The sequence below is a fragment of the Populus trichocarpa genome, chromosome 6, assembly GCF_000002775.5.
Source record: "Populus trichocarpa isolate Nisqually-1 chromosome 6, P.trichocarpa_v4.1, whole genome shotgun sequence".
Taxonomy (NCBI): domain Eukaryota; kingdom Viridiplantae; phylum Streptophyta; class Magnoliopsida; order Malpighiales; family Salicaceae; genus Populus; species Populus trichocarpa.
The window spans coordinates 21,220,252-21,241,241 of record NC_037290.2 but is presented as its reverse complement, the minus strand read 5'-3'; the positions used below and the strand labels follow the sequence as shown (position 1 = coordinate 21,241,241).

The 20,990-nt window shown below is 32.1% G+C and overlaps 3 protein-coding genes across 3 annotated transcripts; 1 reads left to right on the top strand and 2 right to left on the bottom strand.

The window, feature by feature from the left end:
- The first annotated feature begins 6,215 nt into the window (after positions 1 to 6,215).
- On the top strand, positions 6,216 to 7,326 carry LOC7466001 (uncharacterized). Its single transcript, XM_002309355.4, has one exon. It carries the CDS (start codon positions 6,449 to 6,451, stop codon positions 7,109 to 7,111), a length of 663 nt encoding a protein of 220 aa, XP_002309391.1. The 5' UTR covers positions 6,216 to 6,448; the 3' UTR covers positions 7,112 to 7,326.
- Positions 7,327 to 11,132: 3,806 nt separating this feature from the next.
- LOC7466000 (NDR1/HIN1-like protein 10) lies at positions 11,133 to 12,157 on the bottom strand. Its single transcript, XM_002308405.4, has one exon. The coding sequence runs from the start codon at positions 11,967 to 11,969 to the stop codon at positions 11,304 to 11,306; it is 666 nt and encodes a 221-aa protein (XP_002308441.4). The 5' UTR covers positions 11,970 to 12,157; the 3' UTR covers positions 11,133 to 11,303.
- A 6,244-nt stretch (positions 12,158 to 18,401) lies between these two features.
- Positions 18,402 to 19,464, bottom strand: LOC18100613 (NDR1/HIN1-like protein 1). The gene has a single exon (XM_006381893.3). The coding sequence runs from the start codon at positions 19,300 to 19,302 to the stop codon at positions 18,670 to 18,672; it is 633 nt and encodes a 210-aa protein (XP_006381955.1). The 5' UTR covers positions 19,303 to 19,464; the 3' UTR covers positions 18,402 to 18,669.
- Between the last annotated feature and the right edge of the window lie 1,526 nt (positions 19,465 to 20,990).

Below are 20,990 nucleotides of genomic sequence, written 5' to 3'. Positions count from 1 at the left end.
TCTTTATGAGATTTTTAAACATATTTCCTTAATGGGCCTAGTGCTTTTGCTTTGACAAGTGGTAGTGCTAATTTCCAACGTTCTGGAGCTGATCAATCCCACGGACCAAGTGGTTAAATCTCAGGCATGCATCGCTCCATATATAGTGCTAGCTGTTGCCTGGACTGGATCTAAGCATATCATGCATGGAATTAGCCAGGCCATATTAATGTTTGGTTTTAATTGCGGGGCATTTAATAAATAATTTATTTTATTTTCTTGAATTTGTGCCTGTATATTTATACATGCGGTGGAAGTTATGTCCTAATTATAGGGCATTTTAGTTTATAAGACTAAGATGTGGTCTTAGCAAAGCAGTATGGATCCTGTGATGAAAACGAGTTTGATCATCGAAAGCCCAACAATATTAGTATCTTTTCTAATCGGAATATAATATTAGGCTGGGAAGCCTCATATAACTTGATATGAACTCCATATATACGAATTCTTGAGAAGAAGTGCGTAGTAGTAAGAATTGTTATGTTAATTTTACTTAAAAGGATGTCGTTTAAAGATGTCTGTACTATTACCTGAACTTCACATCCCTTTTTTTGTTTTTCTGCCCACGCTAAAATTCAAACACTACCTTTTTTTATTCTTTTTCTGGGTGGATTAAATACTACCTGTAATGTTTTCTACCGAGAAGTTTGAGGGCATGATATTTTCAAAGTAAAGAGTATTTTAGCCTAACCCTTGGTATAAATATAGAAATTCAATTAGATCACCGAACAATTCCTTGACATGGTGGTGAAGAGGATCGAGTTAAAAGAAAAGAAATCAAGCGTGGAATCTTCAATCATCATCTCGACAGCAAAACAAAGCAGCACAGCACATGAAAGAAAGAACATCATGGAATTCTTTCCAGTTCTAATCAATGTACATTGTACAACTTTTAATTAAAGTGATCCTTCAGCAGAACAAATTAAATTATATAGGAAAGTTAACATTAATGGGATTGCACCCCTTTCCTTGCACCGAATACCAAGTGGGTTTTTTGAACAAGCAAGACAAGCTAAGAGAACCCTCTCCCCTCAAAAGACCCACCAAGAGAGAAGGATTCAAGTGTTTTGCATCTACAAAAGACAACAAAGGCATGGAGACAAAGTTTCCACACACCTTAAGTCCTTTTGCAGTCTTTAAGAAAAGGGGAGCTAACAAATGGTTCTTTTCCACGAGGTCACTGTCTATGGCCTTCTCTTTCTGTCTCTTTCTTTTCTTTCTTTAACCTTATACTATGAGTGATTTTCTTTTTGCATGAAAGTAAGGGAAGTCTGGGATCTGAAAGTGCTTACAATCTATAGACAGATAATTTTATACATATTCCAGTTATTCAAAATTGAATCATCACCTCCTTTCTCTCCTTTCTATTTTGGACGGATTTAATTATCATTTGAAAGTGATGAGTGAGGGATCCGAGGAGAGTGGGAGGAAGTACTTCATGACATGCTGTATTCATCTACGGGAAAGATAGAGTGAGGGAGGGAGGGAGGGTACCACCACCTGGTTATATAGTGTGTTTGTGCGTATTAATCTTTACGTTGTGGTCTCTCTTTGTAGTAAGACTCGGTCAAAAAGAGAGAGGCGCATACGGGAATAAACCAGAAACGTGAGAGATGTTCGATTTTGGAGCTGATGATGCTTTTGATGATTGATGGGTCGTTTTCCATGAATCATTCTTATTTCGAGAGACAAATTGAGAGAGCGCTTTTTATGCATAAGGCAATGTTCCTAGCTAGGGTTTCGACTGACCATTGATGTGTGCTGATCAACATGCACCAAAGCATGCATAAGTATCATCCAAGTTCCCAAGGCCACTTATTTTGGAATTACTTGGCTCCTGGGCCATGGAGTCCCAGACATACCTTTGTATGGTTTGACCCATTCAGGATGTTTTATGGATTCAGCACATTACTGCCCTGGCCTGGGTAAACTAGAGGATTATTATGTGCTAAGGTTTGAGTCTCACAGACAATGTTATTTAAAGGAGTTGTCAACGCACAATGATATCAGACTTTGCAAACCGCCGCCGCCGCCGCCCCGGTTTTTTGAAACACGCGATTGATATCCAAGCAGCTTCGAACGCTTTTTCTCCTCAGAATGGAGGCTTGAGATAACGGACGATCTAGGTCCAGCATTGTTTTCTAAAGGCCCAGATAGTCTTGGACTCTATAGTTTCGGCTATTAGATGTTAACATTGAAATATTGACCTTTCAATTGATAGACTTAACCTTATAAGCCCAATTCAACCTGACTTATATGGATTTCATAGCAGAACTCATTCTAAGCAGGGATGCTGCTGGACACAGCTTCTACCCATCCCGAATCACCTGAAAAACACGAAGGAGGTATTTGTTTTGGTGATAAAAATTGTGTTTTATAAAATTTAAAATTTTTTTTGAATTATTTTTTTTTTATATTTTTAAATTATTTTGATGTACGGATAACAAAAGTAAAATTCTTTTTTTAAAAAAAAAATTATTTTCATGTATTTCCGAGTGAAGAGCACTTTGAAAAGTAACTGCTATCACAACATCAAACACTACCTAAATGTTTACATGACCTGTTGATAACTAGTAAACTTATCCGCACTCCATCACCTATCCAATCAAGAAAAAAAAAAGAATTAATCAAGAATTTAATGTGGTCCAGTGGTAAAAGTTTGGGACCAAGGGGTTTACTCCCTTGTGGTCTCAAGTTCAAGCCTGTGGTTACTAATATGATGGTTATTGGAGGCTTACATGGTCGTTAACTTCAAGGTCTATGGGACTAGTCGAGGTGCGCGCAAGTTAGCCCGGACACCCACGTTAATAAAAAAAAATTAAATTTTAACAAAAAAAATATTTGTAAATGCTGTTAGTATTTTTTTTATATCAAAAAATATTTTAATTATGAAATGAAAATTGAACAAGTGTTTAATAAAATAAATTGATAATTACATGCATCAATAAATGTAAAAAAAACAGTTATTAACATTAATAAAAAAAATTAAAAAAATAAGAAATAGATTCAAATTAAGATATTTGATCTTCTGCGAGGGGTAGTTTTATTTTTTTCATTTAATTATGTCTATATTTTTAAACAAAATTAATCATTTATAATCTATTGAAACAAAATAATATGCTAATATAATCCCTCCTTTCTGATTAAGTTTTTTTTCACAAACAAATATAATTTTTTTCTTCTATATTTTTTATTTAATAAAAAAAATTAGAATCAAAATCACCAAAAAAATTGACGATTTGAAATCAAAATAATAAAGATATCCCTTTAATTAAAACTCATTTACCTCATTAACACATACCCTTTTTAGACAACATCTTATCATAATTATAAAAGCAGAAATCAAAATAAAAAATATCCATCTAATTAAAACTCATTTACCTTATTATCGCATACCCTTTTTATCCAACTTTTTTCAATCATAATATTTTTTTTAGACAACATCTTATCATAATTATAAAAGAAAATATAAATTAAATTAAATTAATAATATTTTAATAATTTTGATGCAAATATATTAAGAAAAATATAACAATAATATGCCCATTGCGAGTTGTCATGGAGAGTTTTGTAGCAATGTTATTAAACTTAGCCCTACATGTCGAGTCAACCTCTTTTCTCAACCCTTGTTTGGTTTGATTTTTAAATTAAATCTTATATAAGTTGATCTCGTGTGACTCTATTAATTGTACAGATCTAAATGTATCTCAAATGAGCTTTTTAACCCTTGGTTTTGACATGTAAAAAAATGATAAAAAATAAAGTTGTTTCAGTCTTGTTTTTTTAGTATTGTTTGATTAATTATAATTCTGTTTATATATTTTTTAGTATTGTTGATTAATTATAATTTTGTTTATATATATATATATATATATATATATATATATATATAAAAGTTTCTAAATTTGTCTAATTAAGAAGAGGAGAGTTTTAAGAATGCATGTAGCACCAAAGTAATAAATGATATTTTGATAAATAATTAAAGATTCAATGGTGGAGGGAGGAGCGAATGGGGACAAAGGGATGTTATTTTCAGAATCATACAAAGGATTGATTCGTAATTATAAAATAAAAGGTCAACTGATACAGACACTGTACTTGATAGTATCATTATAAATTTAAATGATGTTGTTGAGTGAAATGCCATATCAACGCCTGGAATTTGACTTGGCAGATAACCTCGACCATATCCATTTCTGTATCTACGAAATCTGTAGCCGAGCTTTCCGCATTGGGTCTTGCCAGGTTGCACTAAGATGGATCCAACACTTGCCTGGCCTCAGCCAGCATAATATTTGAAAATTTAAAAAATAATTTTTTATTATTTTCAGATCATTTAATATATTGATGTTAAAAATAATACTTTAAAAAATAAAAATAAAAAATATTATTTTCATATATTTCTAAACAAAAAACACTTTAAAAAATAATCATTATCATACTCTCAAACACTCCTGAAATGACGTTCACCTGTATTCCAAAAGAAAAATGAAAGAGAAATTGCTGTTTTGAAGTGCCCATCACGATACAAGAACAAGCTTATATAGACATAAAAAAAACAATTAAACCAGAATGCAAATTCACTGTAACCCCACTTATAATTTTCTATTTATCATCACATTGTAATGATTCTTTTACCCTTTCTAAAAGTTTTTTTTTTTGCCTTTAAATCAAGGGTATTTTTATCTTTTCATGTACCTTATAAGTCATTATAAACTTGTTTAGAGGCATTATCTGTTTTTCCATATATTAGTGAATAGTTACATAGCCAAAAAAACACTCTAAAACAATACACAAAACTAACATTTTTAGGAAGGGGTATTTTTGCCTTTTTTTTATACAAAAAATTTACACTCAAGCCCTTGGAATAAAAAAAATTCAGCACATGAATAAAGAGTAATAGGGTCTTTTTGTCTCGGGTATTTTTTTAATTATTGATTTGACCAAGTGTAATAACGTCATTCATCATTTAATTAATATTTTTGAAATTGAAAAAACTACTAGAACGTGTTGTACATGCGGCAGTATGTGCAAAATGCCATGTATTTCGGGCGATGAGTGCGACGTTTCCCAATGGTGTAAAATATTCTTTCGCAGTATCATTTGATTCCTTTTCGTCTTATCTTTCTTTATGGGTGGTGCGTGTTTACTTGCGATAACCAATTCATCACTAGTTAGCCTTTCTTTTTTCCCTTTTATTTCTCTCTCATACCTTGAAAAATGAGCTACAGTCCTCGTTGTTATCGGTCTTTTAGATTCAATTCTTTTTTTTTTGTTAAATTTTTTTTTGTTTTCAATTGTAATTTGTAATGTATAATGTTTTTCAATTTATTCATTTTACTTTCGATTTTTTTCATTGGCCCTTGTATCAAAGTTTTTATAGTTTTTAATTTTATCTTTTAGATGAAATTTATGATTTTTATTTTTTTAATAATAATAATAATAATAATAATAATAATAATAATAATAATGGTATCAGTGACTCATTTGTTTTAATTAATTATTATCAAATGTTTTTTAACCGTTTGTTTATTATTATTGCCTACCATATAAATTTGACTATTAAATTATTTAATCTTATTGGATGTAATAAGTTAATAACCTGAGTGTCACGTTTTCTAACTTTATTTATAAAAAACAATACTATGGTCGCTTAAGCATTACTTTTATACACTAAAAAGTTTTGGATCCCACGGTATACCGCAAGACATCCATCAAGTATGGTAGTATAATTTCCATAATTATATTAAATAAGCTAGTGCCTTAACCTATCCGCTATATTACATAGTCTCGGTTTGTCTCCTTGCATGCAGAACCTTTGTACCGTCTCTCACGGAGCTACGAATTAATTAAAGTTTATTATTAACCCTTACTTTCTGTAAATTGAATTCTCACCCGCCCAACTAAATTCAAAACAAATTTCTTTGTCTTTTCTTTTTTTCAAGGCAAGTCTCGTCCGTCGTCTATCCTTCCCTCGACATCCCCGTCATCGTTAAATCTTCATTCCCATTGTAAAAGTTGTTTTAAAATTATTTTTTATTTAAAAATATATTACAAATAATATTTTTTATTTTTAATATTACCATTTAATTCAAAAACTTTAAAAGAATTAATTTAAAAAAGATTTCAGAAAATAAAAAACACATGACTGTACCCCCATTAACAAGCAGGCTCGGAGAGTAATTAAACATCCAAAGACCAAACCTCCTCTCCTCAGTCCTCACCTTTATCCACTCTTGACACCGGCAACTTGCATTACCATGCCCTTCTAACCCCTCGCCTCTCTCTTCATTCCCAAACACTCACCGGCTAAACCCGTAAAAACGTAGCCACATCCAACAAAATAAATTACACAATCTAACATGCTGCGCAGTTACTGTTGCTGTTGTTTCGTTCCTAGCTGTCAACTATGAATGCTCTAAACAATCTAGGAACAGTGCTCACAGTTCTCTTCTCGGTCTGTCTTGCCGCCCTGGTCTTCGAGATCCTCTACGTTCTATGGCGCTGGAGAAGATTCCACCGACGTAGTGTTACAAGCTCCGGTGCTGATGGGGAGTTCAGTAGTAGCAGCGAATCACTCTACACGACGCCGTCTAAAGAGCTTCTCTACTTCTTCTGCTGGAAAAGCCAAATGACTCGCATCGAACCGGACTCGACAACACCACCAGCGGCCTCCACGGCGGTTACGACAGTTCCTGCAGATGGTGAAGATGCGTTGGTGGAGGAGATGTTGAAGTTGCAAGGAATGTACGGACCGTCGAGAGGTTTGTTTACGATCAAGGAAGAGGACAGGGAGATGGAGATAACTGAGAACGACGAATCGTCTATAGAGAACGTTCTTGTTGAAAGTAAGGAGAGAGAGTTGAGCAGCAGTGATGTTTGTTTTGAAGAGATAGCCGTTGCTAATGATGTGGTTGTTGATGTCGAGGTCGAGGATGTGACGACGCCGTTCTGGACGCCATGTGCGTCTCCTCAGAATTATTGTTCTCCTTCACCTTCTCCTCCTCGTGTCGTTTTAGGTGATTCTGTTGAGAACACGATGTCGTTTGCTAGCCTAGAAATTCATGGTTAGAAAGTAGTTCGAGCCACAAAAAAAGTGGAGCCGGCCGGTTATTGGGTTGCCGGAGCAATTATTATTAAATGGTTTCTCCATGTATTTTGTTTTAGAAAAATAGCGGCTCTCTTTTACTTGTATATTTTATTTTGAGGTCAACAAAATGCTTCTGATATTGCCACGTCAGCACTAGGTAAATTCAACACGGAGATGATCGGTTGTTTGGAAGATAATGGCTTTTGTTTTTTAAAATATTTTTGGTTATATATATATATATATATATATATATATATTAAAATAATACTTTTTTATTTTTGAAAAATTTATTTTTAATATTATCAATTATCATATTAAAATAATTAAAAAACATAAAAAAAGAAATTTTAAATAAAAAAATAAATTTCAACCTCCCAATTTTTGGACTGCACTCGATATGACGTGGCAAGATCGAGAGGAGGCTGACATAACATTGAGGTTGCTGGAAGGAGGCGGAGAGCGCGGTGGTCAATTTACAACTCAATTAATTTTTGGCGTCCTAAAAAGGGCTGTAAAGTAAGAGATGAGAAATAAATTTTCAGGACCGTTCACAGCAATTATGATGTGTGTGTGGACTGATTTTTTAATGACTGCATTAATTACTGTTCGCCTAGTTATTCGCAATATTTAAGGATTATAATGAATATTTACTAGTGGTTTTGATAATATTTATATTTAAACTTGAACCTAAAATAATTATTCATATCATATAAATTTTGGGTATTAAAATCTGATTCAATTGGGTTATAGATATTCATTACACAATCTTATTTTTCAAAATAAAACAAACAGAAAATTAAATTCAAACATGCTTGCTTTCTTTGAAAACAAATAGAAATAAGAAGAGAAAATGTGGGGAAATGAGAAATAATCGACTCATCATCTCTTGGTTTATCATTGATGGGAAGCGTCATGAGGTCGAGAAGGTCTGTCAGATGACGATGATGACAAATGATTTGAGAAAGCCTAACACACCATCTAAAGAACAATAAATAAAATACAATAATAATTCATAAAATAAATACAATAATAACCCAAGAAGAACATGACAACCAATCCCAACCGAAATGACCTAAAAAAGGCAGGAAGGGACGCACCCTGAACCAGCAGAAACAAAAGGAAAAGGTAAATGAGAAAATTTAAGAGGTATAATTTAAGTGGTCAGATTTTAAATTTATTTTTTAAAAAGTAGAAATTATCAGTTTGAGTTTTATAAATTTTAATATCACTGGAGGCTTATATGGTCGTTAATTTTAGAGCATGTAGGATTAGTCGAGATATATACAAGCTGATCCTGATACTCATGTTATTAAAAAAAAAAAAAAAAAAAGTAAATTAGGAAACCAAAAAGGCCACTTATTTGGTTCAACAACAACTGGACTTGAAAAGAGGCAGGAGAGACCAACAAATTAGCAAAACAAACCAAGCATTCCCAGCCAACAACATGTCAAATCCCAACAAACAACAACCACAAGGTGCATTTAATGCACAATCATGAAAGATTTGGCATGTTGCAAAGGGACCCAAACCAGAGCAACGCCATATAACAAAGCCCAGAAGCACAACCTTTAACCATCCAAATCCTTCTATTGATCATGCCACAAAATAATAATAATAATAATAATAATAATATCCCAAGCACAAAAGTAATTGAAGAGATGATCGCAAGGAGACACTGTATATTACTATTGTAATCTAGAATGAAAATAGTTATGGAAAAACAGTGTTTCTTCTCCCCTACACCTTTTAGCTTTATTTATAATAATAATAATTTAATTTAATATAATTGTATATAATATTTTATATGATATCATGCAGAAAGTAATCTTAAAAAAATAAGTAGTCCGAAAATAATAATACAGAACCAATTGAAATGTAAGAATATATCCAAATATCCAACTAAATTATAAACTTGGTTGTCAAAAATATTTTTTTTGACACGACATGAAAAATATAATACAAACTCGGATCATAAACTCGAATCGTAAAATTATAAAATTATAAGTAATTTTTTTTAACTAATTATATATTGATAATTCTAGCCTATAAATTAATTTACATTAAAATCTGATAAAATAAGTTAACAATATTATAATCAATGAGTGATCTAAATAAAATGAGAAAGATAAATAATATGAATCAATAAATTAATAATAATGAGAAATAAAAAGTCTTAAAATAAAATTTTTCAATACAGGGGAATCACTGAAAGGTAAGAAGCACACATAAATCTAATGACAACCTGGTTGTTCCCATCACAATAAGTCTTGATAGACTCCTTTTAAGTTACAAGCTAATGAGTTTAAATTAGTAATTAACTAACATAAATTCAATAATGAAATAAACTCCTAAACAATGTCTAATGCGTTAGAAAAAAAATTCAAATTAAAAATAATTATTTAAAAATAAATAAATAAAATAGAATAATAAAAAAGTCTTCATGTTAAAATTCCTCTATGTAGCTTGAATCTTCAATTTTTGCATATTCTTGACAGATTTGAGTCTTGATTTCAAACATGTTGTTCTTTCCTGATTTCAAACATGTCGTTCTCTCTCATTTGAATGAATTATTGGGCCTACAATATATAGTTGGAAAGTTTCAGATGTCTAGTTTCTATCCCAACTTTAATTGAAGCAAAATTCTACCGATAACTCTAGATATGTCCTAAACAGTACATGAATGTCTTGTTTGACAATATTACTTTACTAATTTTGACCATCTGAAATATTATGTTCCCTATCTCCATTTGACTTAAAAATTTACCACAATATATTTTCATGTATCTAATATTTCCATGTAAAATTTTAGTTTTATCCAATATACAGTTTGAAAGATATGCTCAATCTCGTAAAATAGACAGCAGACATTTTAAGGCCAAATTTGGACCTGACTTTGTTAATATAATAAATTTAGTAAACTCGTAAAATCGGACCGAGTTTACCAATTTTATCGTTTTTGCACAAATTAAATCCGATTTTACTAGTTTCGAGTTTTTATTCTGATTTAGCATATTAGATACATATTGACTCGTAAAATCGTAAGATTTTAAGAGTTAACTCGCGATTTTAACAACCTTGTAATCTCCCTTCCCCACACCTTTTAGCTTTATTTATAATAATAATAATAATAATAATAATAATAATTTAATATAATATAATTATATAAATTTATACGATATCATGAGAAAGTAATCTTAAAAAAATAAGTAGTCCGAAAATAATAATACAGAACCAACTGAAATGTAAGAACATATCCAACTAAATTATAAATGAAAAGAAGAAGAAGAATGCATACAACTTTAGAAGCAAGAAGTCATCATGTGTATTTATTTATTATTCTAGTTTCTATAACTGATACACCTTAATTAATTCTAGGATATTAATGTCTTTTATTGTTTATGTTCAAATTATTTCCTTGTACATATGAAGATCCCCTCACAACATTAACAACATATAGCAATAAAATCTACTACCCCTTGTTTATTGTCGCCACGAAACAGACGCACCAACCACCCTTACCAAATACGTTATTAAATACCAGCAATAGTTGATTAGAAGCTGGTTTATTCAAAGGACATTTTTGGCGTTACACCGGCATAAATTGCTCTATCTTAAAACATTATTTTTTATGAAAAAATAAAAATTAAAGTCTTCGTGAATCTCGTTTCAAATAAAGCCTAAAGGAGAAATCATAAAATCTTGATGATCTCTCCTGTACAACCTTACTGATTACTCTCTGGCACATAATCTTCATGCAATGCGGGTTTTGCCTCAACAAGTCTGCTACAAGCAGCACTGATTTGCTGTAGCTAGTTTCTTTGCTCGTTCTTTTCCCTTGTCGTTTCTTTTGTGAAATATTGAAGAATCCATGATGGCCGCTCGATCAAGATTCACATCTCTTTAAAATGGCCGATTACATGGGTTTATTCAGAGCTAATAAGAGGGTGTTTGTTTCTTATGTTATTAGTTTTGATTTTAACAAGAGGTATGCATCACAGAGAAATACTAAATTCAATATCTATTAATTATACACATCAACATAATGAAGAAAAAAAATCCAATATAGTCTCTGACTATGAACATAAAAGCATGATAAGGGTAAAAAAAATATCAAACAAAACCAATCGAAGATTGAATCAAATATGAAGATGAGGTTTTGCGACCATGATGATCATCAAAACTTGATCTCGCACTTGTTATTACTCCCAGCAACAGGAGATCCGTTCAGAGGAATCTTCAAATCGTCACACTCAACCTTGGGCTTGAACCTTGCAGTCTTGACCTTACCAAGCTTAAATCTAATCCTCAAAGACAACTCCAAGGCAATACTATATAACCCACTTGTTCTTTCTTGATTAAACCGTGTCAACTCTTCACCTTGAAGGGTAACTGCTTGCTGCCCTTTAAAAACTACGTTCAAGACACTTGTGTTCTTGTGTCCTTGATAGAATGGAGTCAAGGCATGATAGCCAAACCTCTGGTCCTCATAAAATGCCCTGGCCTCTATCCTATCATAGTAAATCCCAATCTTTTTGTTAGGGTTGCGGATACTGATGTTGGCAGCAAGGTTGAATTGGAGCATGTTGTTGGTGTAGTTGAACTGAGTTAAAGCAACGTCTGTGACATGGAATTCGACCTTGTTAATGGGACGAAATATGAGCCAGATAATAAGGATGAAAAGCCCAATAAGCATGGCCACGGTGATGATGACTTTGAGGAGGAAGGCCAAGAAACAGCAGCAGCCACGGTCAGAACCACGGCCAGGGCGGTGGTAGTGTTGCGGAGGTGGGATTGATGGACCGTAAGAGGCGCCATTCAAGTGAGCTTGTTTCTCTGCCATTACAGAGTTGTTCTGGTTGGTCAGAAAACAAAAAGAGAGTAGACAAATGTGCTGTAAGAGATAAAACAACTACTCTGAAATTGTTGAGATATGATTTGGTCTGCTATTAATGTGTTCGTGTGTGTTTATATAAGAAGGGATTGTAGGAAGACGATTAGTTGGGTAGGTGTGAATTTATCTTAGCACCAAGAGGGACACCGAAGTTGGAGATGTTGGCCGCGTCCATTGACGCGGTTACTTTGTTGGATTGCTCTGTATTTTTTTAGGCAATTTGTAAGTCCAGGTATATCTTGTGTGGGTGGAGACCTCTTTAGATGGAACCTGAAAACTTCTAACGTGTAAATTTCCCGCGTCCATTGATTGTGCTTGGAAACTTCAGCAGCTTCCATTGACTTACGCGTATATGGTTTCCCTTTCAAACTTGGACACGATGTTTCAGAATAACCAGTAGACTTTTTTCTTAGCATAATCAAGCTGACGAAGCTTGAAATATCTAGCATGCTTCTAATTTGTGAGTAGCATATATCAATTTATCAAATTGCTTAGCCTATAGTTTTAGAACCATACATGTGCCTTCATATAGGCATGTCAGCATTTACGAACACATAGTCAATACTTAGATGGTTTGATGAAGTTTAAACAAACCCACATGAATTATAGTGGGATTGTGTTGAATTTGATTAAATACATTGATAATTAACTGCCCGAATGAGATGGAAGCGCTTAGAACTTGTTCTTGCTATAAGAACAAAGTGTTCTTATGCTGGGAGACCGATGATCATTCTTCGTTGCAGACATTTCATGACAACATCAAAATCAAACATTATGTGTATACACTAATTTCAGTTCAAATACAATTTGAATGTAATATTGAAGTTGTCCTTTGATGCAGTCATTCGCTGCTTAATGTTATGGCCAATTAGTAATATGCAATCAATGGTCTGGATTCTAGGGTATCCTTACAAGCTAAGCTACCAAATAAGCAAACAATCTAGCGTTCTACTGCTCAAATTGTTTTGGCACATAGTTTGTCAACAACGCTTTTGAGCTTCGTATGCCAATTCGTATGGAAGGTACATCTTGCACTTAGAGAGAGAATGCAGTTGTTAGTTTGGTATTATGATTCTCGTTGTTTTTTAAAGTATTTTTTATTTAAAAATATATTAAAATAATATATATATATTTTTTAAAAATTTAATTTTAATACAAACACATCAAAATAATCTGAAAACAAAAAAAAAACTAATTTAAAATAAAAAAAATAAAATAAAATAAATTTTTTTTAATAACATGAAACATAAAAACAAACGGGTTTATAACAAGGTATATAAGGAGGCTTTAAGCCCACATGATGGACGGTGGCTGTAATGGCTTTCGTGTAACTAGATGCATTAGTTCCTCCTAATCTTATTATTTGGTACGAAAGAATAAATTTAAGATGGAGTCTTCGACTGGGTGCGCCGAATTCCAACAATTGTTAGATTTGTTAGGCCACGCACAAGTTTTACATTCAAACCATCATGGAATTTCGGCTCACTCGTTGACTCCTCTTCTGGGAGTTGAAAATATTTCTCTCATTTTTATTTGTATTAATAATCCAGACGGGGTATTTTAATTTATATCTTCTAAGGTATTCAAAGTTTTAGGAAAATTCCATGCAATGCAACATCTATATTTGTGTATATTTTGAAAAGAACTGCTAAAATTTAGCCAGTGAGGGGTTAGCAATTATTATTATTATTATTATTATTATTTTTTATAATCCGGGGTGTCCGGACTAATTTACGCGCACCACGACTAATTCTCGGACTCACTGAACACCCTGCAAGCCTAGCAGACAGGTAAGGCACCGCGGGGATGACAGACGTGCACAGAGAGAGTCGAACCTGGATGCTGAGGAAGGAAACAAGTCCCTGCCATGACCGCTAGGCCACGTCCTCAAGTGCGGGTTAGCAATTATTAAAACAATGTTTGAGAACGCGGTTGAAATCACATTTTTAAAATTTTAATTTTTTTATTTTAAATTAATGTTTTACATATATTTAGATTTTTTTTAATATACTGATATTAAAAATAATTTTTTAAAAAATAAAAAAAACAAAAAAACATTTTAAAGCATACAGACTACCATAATCTCGAATACTCAGTGTAATATAAATTGTTGATGGAACAATTTGTTCTGCCACTGGGCCCTTTTTTCCTCCTCCATATGCACGCACGGCGCAGAGAAACTTCAAGTGACTTGGAAATTGGGCTAAAATGATCCAGGCCTCTAGTTTTGAGTGTGGCCTTCGGATTCGGCTTGGCGGGCCCCAGGTCTTCGCCTTTTTACACCAGATGTTATCAGAGGTGATATTGTATTGCTGTTATGTTCGGTGTTATAAAAGCAGTGCTTGATGAATAGTTACTGTATTGTAGTTAGAAATATTTAAAACAATTAAATGGTGTTTATTTAAATTTTATTGTTATGTTTTTGAGATATAAAATAAAAAATAAAGATTATTCTAAAAACATTTAAGCAAATATATTTGGTTTATTCTGACTTTTAAGCCTAAATAACATGTAAACATATTCTTATAAAATTAATTAAATAACATGTAAACCTAAGAGGTAGGTGTGGATGATTTATTGTAGAAGCACTGTGCAATAAAACATAATTTATCGTGAATTTGCACGGTTCTTCTATTTTTTTGTTTTTCATTTTTTTTCCATTTCGGTCATTAAACAATTTTTTTCTTTCAATTAAATCCTTAGGGAATTTTGCAAAATAGAATCTAATTTTATTAGGAAGACAAATTAAAACTTAGGGGACTAAATTTGACATTCCTTTTCTTTACATTGTTCATTCCATGATTTTTTGATGATTTTGGCTGGTGAATTTATATTTAGCTAATTTATAATGATTTCTCCACATGGTTTAGGTTTTGTAATAGCATCCATCCTCATTTGGGCTATCGTTTGGTCAACAACGTCTTTCTCCGGCCCAAGTCTGAATGAATTAATTAATTAATGCAGCTAAATATTTCAAGGCAGGCGAAGAAAATCATGAATCGATCCCAATCATGGACTTCCTATCGCAATGTGACCTAAAAAGCCGAAAATGCCTCTGCCGACGAAATTTTTTCTATGCTCGAGTTATTGCGAAATGATTGCCACGTCAACTAAGATAGCACTTAGCCATTTTGCATGTACCTATCTTATCCTCCTATAAATTATTAATAATAATTGATAAGTGGCATCAGGCGGCTATGATTACTATTATTGCCCTTTGCCAATTGATAGAGGCTATAATAATTTGATGACACAAACAATTAAGCATGTTTTAAATGGATTAGCTTCTGATTAATTGATTTTTTTTAAATTAGCACAGTAAATTAAAAGTTATGATAAAATAACAACATTTAAATAGGTTTTGATTAAATAGCATACTTCAGAAGCACGACATGACGTGAAATTTAAACATTTTTTCAAATAAAAAAAACACAAAACACATAAGCAGTTTCTTTTTTCTCTCTACAAATCGATGTCCTTAGCTCATATCTCTCTAGAAAACCCACCAAACGGTTATTCCCCTCTGAAACACTCATAAATCAAACCCACCTTAGTCTCTAAGCATCCTTGGTCATTATTCTGTTAAAAATCCATCACTGCCGCCACAACCAACATATACCTAGCCCCTTTTCTAGTCCTACAAGCAAATTAAACATACTACATTGTTATGCGTTTGCGTTTGGTTTGATTCAAATGAAATAATTGTTCAGGTTGAATATAAGGTTCATGGTGAATTTAAGGTTTGTTGAATTAATAATAAATTAGTTTAGAATATCATCAATTAGGGTTGATTGGATATAGTTGAACATGAAAATAATTTAAATTAATTATGAATTAATTATTTCAATTAATTAATATTGGGTAAGTTGCTGAATTAGAGACTTTATATGGATTGTTGGAATCAGCTAATAATATAATTAACCACACTTGATGATTTAATACAATAGAGCATGAATGTGGTAGAATTATGATGAATTACACATTGCATTGAATTGTTGATAAGTTGATGAATTTGATATTTTCTTTGAATTATTTTATTTTTCTATTAATTTGGGTTTGTTTAATGGAATTGATCATGAAAATATCCATTAGATTTTATATCATGAATTATGTTTAATTTTGGTGAAAGTTGATTGAATTTGCTATGAATTTTACCAATTAAAGTTAGGGTAATGCAATTTAGTTAAAATTACATCCAAATGACTGTAATTTGATTTTTTTTTTTTGCAGAATATCTTATAATATATTTATGTTATGTCATTACGATGTCACTATTGTTCCTGATGTGAACATTAATATCATATATAATGGTAAGAGCAGTTTGTTGTTAGATGGTAGTTTAAACATGTCCTATGCAAAAATAAAAGTAATTATTTGTCATAGAATTGGATGGAATTATAATAATATTGATGTTGAAATAACTTTGAAGTGTCAAATTGGTGAACATCAATATTATCTTGTGCCAATTGTGTGTGATGATAATTTTAAGACAATGATTGATTCTTTCATCCAAAGTGGTTTGAACATAATGACATTGTATGCAAGTAGTCGACCAAAATTCATGTCTGTCCCAACTTCTGCTAGTCTTTTAAAGTCAGCTAGTAGAGGTAAAAACAATTTATTATTGAATGATTTGCTGCAAAAGAAAAATGATACTATGTTTGACAATCTATTTGCTAATTAACATAGATTTGACTATTCTGAGCCTAGTGATAATAAAAATAATGATACATTATACCTAAATATGACATTAAATGTTGATGATGAAATCATACTTTCTATTCCTAAATTTGGAGATGCTTCTTGGTCTAGTTTTGGTGTTTCTCATAATTGGATATTTAGTCATAAATGTATTTCAGGTGGGTCTGATTTTGAGATTGGATAAACATTTAGTAGTGAAAATAAATTGGTTAATATAGTTAAACGATGACATAGTGCACCTTCGATTAAACACCAAGTCTAACAGTCGAACTTTATATTTGTTTAATTACAATATGTACAAACACTTAAATATAAATGATATTTTCTACGGAGAATATTATAAAAGATAGAATTTATTTGAGATACCAAAATTAAAAGAATCACGTATATGCATTTCAACTTTTTTTTTTTGTCAAAAAGATCACCATTAATTAAATATAATTTTTCTACTACATCCAAAAAAAAAATATACTATTTTATCAAAAAGGAATTTTGGTGCCGGTTAATTCACCATTTCTTTTCATTTTGTATGCTAATTGTTAAATTTATTTAAAAAAAGAAAAGAAAAAAGAAATAAAGCCCGTTAATTTGAGAATTGACTTAAAGAAAGTCTTTTCTATGACGCCTTTATTAATTAGCACGTAGAAGCTGGTGATGGGTGAAAAGGACCCCCACTAAAGCCAGCCATGTGAGACTTGCGCACCGACTCCCAAAACGCATCACGCTCTCATTTCTTTAAAACTCCACACTGCCTACTGGTTTGTATTCCGTATCAGTTCCCTTTATTAGCATACGTTCGGTAGAGACTTAAATTCTCTTTCTTGAAACCCTTCCGTGTGCCCATGGTAGGCCACTCCACTGAAGAATCGTTTCATGATTTCGTCCCCTCCATTATATAGCTACTTTGCCGTATTTCTCCTCGGCCGATTTGGTTGGTTAATTAAGATTCATGCTAGCTTAATTATGGCTATTCTACTATTCTGAAGGCTTTAATTTGTTTTTTTTTTTAAAGGAAAGCATTATAGAGTTGCTTGTTAATATGTAAAGGGTAAATGATTTGGGTTTTTCCCTCTGCCACAATCAACAAAGTTGATGTAAAACAATGCCCAAAACAAACAGTGTACTCATCTCCACTTGACTCAGTCTCATGCCAAATTAAGCTACATGTACTCATGTAGAGTACGAGCTCGGAGTCACAAGTACATCCACTTTCTCAAATTAATGCAACAGTTTCGTCACAACACTGGCTCCTCTTCCGTGTAAGAGTGAAGCAAAAGAAGAATCATTTGCATCTCAAAGTCCAGATCAAAGGTATCTCTCTAAAGCAAATTAATTATAGGAATTAGGAAAAAGATGATAGAACAATCACTTATGGCTGACCGTGATTATAAAGATCCTAGAATTGGACTAGAAAAAAAAGGAAAAAAGAGTATACAACAAACAAGCAGCAATAAAGGAATTTGTGTTGAGAAAAAAAACGATCGACAGTGACTCGGCAACCTCCACTAGCTAGCTAGACACTCGATTGTTATCTCTCCATAAAAAAAACTAACAATTTTTGATTCCACGTTTCATTATCTGCCTAAAAGAAATCAAAATCATATAGCTTGCGCAAACAGGGTTTGTAACTTTCCTCTCTGTCTCGACGTCCGTTTCATGATTTATCTAAAAAAAAATCACTTCAGCAAAATGTTCACTTTCAATTTCAAAGTCTTGATTTCATATCGATCTCACGTGTATACACATATAATCTAAGAAACAGAGATAGCCCATCATCAATTGCAGAAGAAGTAACACATCAAATTAAACTAAAAACATTGAAGACTAAAAAGAAGAAATAATTACTTAAAGGCGGTATAACATGTGACCATCTTCTTCTATATATATATATGGCAACTCCTTACCAGCTGATACTTATATATATATATATATATAATCTCCCTCATCTTCAGAGGCTTACATGGCAACTCGTTGCCAGCTGATACTTAACGACGTTGTCACCGACCATAATTCCATTAGTTCTGCTACCAAACTGAATATAAGCAGGACACCTAACATGCAAATTGTATTTCGCAGAAATAAAGGTTCCGACTTTGAATCGAACACGACCATCAATCTTGATCATCAGCATCACAACTCCTGCACCTTGGTCTTGACTTAATGCAGCTGAATTGTACGGAGATACCGGCACGGAGTTGCCGTAAATAAAAGGGGACCAAACATTAATCTCTTTGTGTCCTTGGTAAGAAGTAGGTATGGAAGTTCGTAGAGTTATTTGTTGGTTACGGTATGTGGCATATATATCGAGTCTATCATAGTAGATTCCGACTCTATCATCCGGGTTGCGAGAGGATACGGTGACTTGGAAGTTGGAAGTGATGAAGTTTGGATATGAAACGTTAAAGGCGTAAACTGTAGCATCTTGGAGGATGAATTTTGGTTTTGAAGGACGGAGGATGGCCCAAACTATGAGGATTATGATGAGGGCAATGAGGAGGAAGGTTAGGATTCCGGCGAATAACAGGCGGACGAGTCTTCGGCGTTTTTGGCCGTGGTGGCCGCAGTCTTTCTTGGATGTCATATTGGAGGAGTTGGTGGTGGAGAAGTGGAGAGAAAGAGAGTAGCTTTGTGAGGAAGATTTTCTGAGGGAAGTGTGGAGTTTTAAGAGTTTGAGTGAGTGAGAGAGGATTTTGGGGTTCTATGCTTTATGCGGGAGTTGAATTGACGGTGCCGTGCGATAAACGCGTTGTGTTATGGGTGTGTATTAAGATCTTGTAATAAGATGTGAAATGGTGATTAGTGGTAGGACTTGGGAAGGTTCTAGGCTTCTAGCTTAAAGTTTAATGTGATTAATGGGATTTAATTGTTAAATTGAAAATTTTATGTATCCATGAGCATATGAGAAAAACTTATGTACATGATAATGTTTTCTTTTTCTTTTTCTTTTGAGTGTATGTCATTGTATTAGAAAAGTTCATATTTGCTATTTTTTGGCTAACAAAAATTTGTTATTCTAAAACATATTACAAATAATAAATTACAAAAAAAAACTCTAAAATTTGTTTTGTATTGTTTTTTACTGGGTTATCATGGTCTTAACATAACGTTCTAATACTGGATTGATTCTTGATTTTATATAAAAAAATGTAGCTAGTTGTTCGTGAAGAATTAAAAATACGGAGACCAAAACTAAAAACAAAGTGAAATGATAGTTCTTTATTTGAAGGAAAAAATTTGGTCCATCATTTTTTTAATCGGCTCATTGAATCGTTTTCTTTTCAATTTTATCATTTTATATTGAATTTGATTGGTGATTCAGATTAATAATTTGTTAATTTCATATTGTTTTTTATCGGTTTATCGTGGTTTCAAGAAATATCTTGTCAATGAGTTGGTTCTTGATTTTGTAAAGAAAAATTCAGTTTTGTTGTTTGTAAAAACTAAAAGATAAGGGGGCCAAAATTAAAAGTTTGGTAAAATAGAAGGCCTTTTCTTTTAAAAAAATGTGTCAATGACTTTTTTTTTTTTAAAAAATAGGCTTATGTTTTTGTCCATTTTTTATATCTTTAGTTTGGAAATTATAGGATTTGATCTAAGACTTTATTTCATTCACATTTCAGTCTCTAGATTAAAGAGATGAGAGATGAAGTCATTGAAAAATAGTGGAAAAAAAAAAGAGTTAACGATTGATATCATTTAAATATAAAAAAAGATCGATTTTGGTGTCAATTAATTCAATTCAACGAGAAGTGTCCCATTAGAGTGTTATTAAATCTTTATCTTGTCTGAGAAATGTAGATTAGGGTTGAGAGATAATTGTTTTTTTCTCAACTTGATTTTGTGTTTTTGAAATGTTTTTAGAGGTTTTTGGATTGATAGATTGGTTTTATGAGGTTCTGTTTGTATTTATTAGATGTTTTGAGGTAAAAATATATTGAAAAATAGTTTTTAAGATAAAAAAACACCTCTTGATTTTCTAGCCACATTTATGGTAGCATAATTTTGAGTGGTAGATGACTCGTTGGCTGCTTTAAAAAAAAAAAAAATTAGATAGACAATATGTCGTCCGCTTATTTTTAATAAAAAATAATCTTGTTAGATTCTTAAATTGATTAAACAAATAAATTTAGATGTTATTTATTAAATACATTTCAATTTTAACTTTTTTTTTAATTTAATTATAATAGTGTTTTAATAATACTAGCCATCATTGTTTTACAGCCTATCATGATCTTGTTAAATTCTTAAATTGATTAAAAAAATAAATTT

Coding starts and splice junctions, on each gene's coding strand:
- LOC7466001 (XM_002309355.4), top strand. CDS start 6,449: ATGAATGCTCTAAACAATCTAGGAACAGTGCTCACAGTTCTCTTCTCG.
- LOC7466000 (XM_002308405.4), bottom strand. CDS start 11,969: ATGGCAGAGAAACAAGCTCACTTGAATGGCGCCTCTTACGGTCCATCA.
- LOC18100613 (XM_006381893.3), bottom strand. CDS start 19,302: ATGACATCCAAGAAAGACTGCGGCCACCACGGCCAAAAACGCCGAAGA.